Below are 2,020 nucleotides of genomic sequence, written 5' to 3' on the forward strand. Positions count from 1 at the left end.
CCCTGTGTGTGTGTGGGGGGGGGCAGGCCCTCCCGCCCCGTGCGCCCTGTGTGTGTGGGGGGGGGCAGGCCCGCCAGGACCCCGGCGCACTCACAGAGCTGTCGCCCTTCTTGGGCGCCGACGGCTTCCTGGGGAAGAGGATGAGCTTGGAGCGGTACTCCTTCAGCCGCTGCACGTTGGCCTGCAGGGACTCCGTGGACTTGTTCCGCCGCCTCGGGTCCACCGAGATCCCGATGGTCCGGGCCACCTTCTTGTGGATGCCGGCCACCTGCCCCGACAGACACGGATGAAGCCCCCGGGGTCCCCGCGGCGCCGCGCGGCCGCCGGGCGCTCAGCCGTCAGATGGAAAAGGGTTCAGCGTACTTTCATCACCGAGTACAGCGATTCCGGAGACTGTCATCACGGACTGCGCGCCCCCCGAGCCCCCCGCGCGGCTGCGCCCTCACTCACCCGCAGCTCCTCCAGGCTGAAGCCCCTGCCGGCTCGCACTCTGGTGTGGTACCTCACCGTGGGGCAGCGCACGATGGGCCGGATGGGCCCGGACGCGGGGCGCGGGGCGATGCGGCGGGCCTTGGCCTGCCGGGCCTTGCGTCTGCGCACAGAGCGGTCGGCTCGCTCAGCCCGCCGCGTCCACGCCGCCCCGCGGGCCCCCGCCCCTAACGCCCGCCCCGCGGCTCACCTGCGGATCTTCCGCGCCGGCTGGTTGAACCACGTGGCCACGCGCCGCTGCCAGTCCTTGTGGAAGTGGGGCTTCAGGATCATGCCATTGCGGCTGGGCGCCATGGCCGCCGCCTACGGGCCTGGGAGCGCGGGGAGCGAGTCAGGGCCCGGGCCACGGCCCTCTCCCGTCTGCGGCGCGGGCCCGGAGCCCCTCTGTGGCCGCGCCCGGCGCAGCCCTACGCCGATGGCAGCGGATGGCGGCGGATGCGGCCCGATGCCGCCAACGGCGCCCGGATCCCGCACACTCACCTCCTCCGAAGGAGAACGGCCAGCGGAAAAGAACGGGCGCCGCAAAGCACCCTGGGATGGTACTGGGCTCAGCCAATCAAAAGCGCCGACGCTCTCTGCCCAATCAGAGCCGGGGGTCGCGGAAGTGACGTGCACGGCCTCCCGGCCCTGGGCGAACATGGCGCCTCCCACCCGCAGCGCTCTGGAAGCGGAGCCGTCCTGGGTCCAAGGCGGGCGGCTGAGGGACTCCGCGGCTCCGAAAGAGGAACGGCCAGGCCAGAGGAGAGCAGCGGCGCTGTAAGTGCCGTCTTTCCGGCGTCCGCGCGTCACGGGACTCGGTACGTGCCCCAACCCTAAAACGTCGCGTCCGCGTCCCGGTCTTTGCGCTTTCCATCTTTTTCGAACATTTGTACTTGTCTCTTTAAAAAAAAAAAATTTTTATTTATTTACTTATTTGAAGAGAGAGAGAGACACTGTGAGAGAGGGAACACAAGCAGGGGGAGTGGGAGAGGGAGGAGCAGGCTCCCCGCCGAGCAGGGAGCCCGGACCGGGGCTCGATCCCAGGACCCTGGGATCATGACCTGAGCCGAAGGCAGACGCTTAACCGCCGGAACCACCCAGGCGCCCCTTGTGCTTCTTTCTTTACACGGAATTGACCCTTGCCGAGCTTTTTCTCTCAGGGGGCAGAGTACTTCACATGCGTTTTCACGCAGCGCCGCACAACCGCCTCCTCTTGGCGGATCCCCGAGGTCGGGCGGCTGGGGCCGAATGCGGGGTCGGCCGCAGACGGCCGCCTGCACGAGACGAGCGTCCTGAAAAGATGCCAAGTTGCCAGGTAGACCTCCATGACCTGTGCCCCGCGCGTCTCCTCTTCTCCAGGGCGCGTCTAGGAAACCGCCTTTCCGTCCCAGGATCCCTTCTTTCCCACCCTCGCCCCAAGCACCAGGCTTCTAATAAAACTGAACATTCAAGGAATTTCATGACACTAAATGAGACATTTGGGGGCTTGTGTGCTGCTGATAAAGAGTTTTTCCCTGTTGAGACGCCCTTGGTGTTAGAAAGATCGGTTGGG

At 66.5% G+C, this 2,020-nt stretch overlaps 1 protein-coding gene and 1 non-coding gene across 3 annotated transcripts in view; both read right to left on the minus strand.

Annotated features, from left to right (window-relative positions):
* Positions 1-1,082, minus strand: part of RPL13 (ribosomal protein L13) — a 2,663-nt gene extending 1,581 nt beyond the window's left edge. The window contains exons 1-4 of one of the 2 annotated variants that reach the window (XM_006751767.3): positions 970-1,082; positions 680-800; positions 451-592; positions 95-268 (exon numbers count right to left, since the gene is read on the minus strand). In XM_006751767.3, the coding sequence (XP_006751830.1) occupies positions 95-268; positions 451-592; positions 680-783 (420 nt within the window). In that variant the 5' untranslated portion in view covers positions 784-800; positions 970-1,082. The other variant, XM_081806218.1, reaches the window with a different exon arrangement.
* Positions 323-402, minus strand: LOC115938910 (small nucleolar RNA MBII-202). Its single transcript, XR_004073903.1, has one exon. It is a non-coding gene; the product is annotated as a small nucleolar RNA MBII-202 (small nucleolar RNA).
* Positions 1,083-2,020: the final 938 nt, after the last annotated feature.

Source organism: Leptonychotes weddellii, chromosome 16 (assembly GCF_054177405.1).
Source record: "Leptonychotes weddellii isolate Sample4059 chromosome 16, ASM5417740v2, whole genome shotgun sequence".
NCBI classification, from domain to species: domain Eukaryota; kingdom Metazoa; phylum Chordata; class Mammalia; order Carnivora; family Phocidae; genus Leptonychotes; species Leptonychotes weddellii.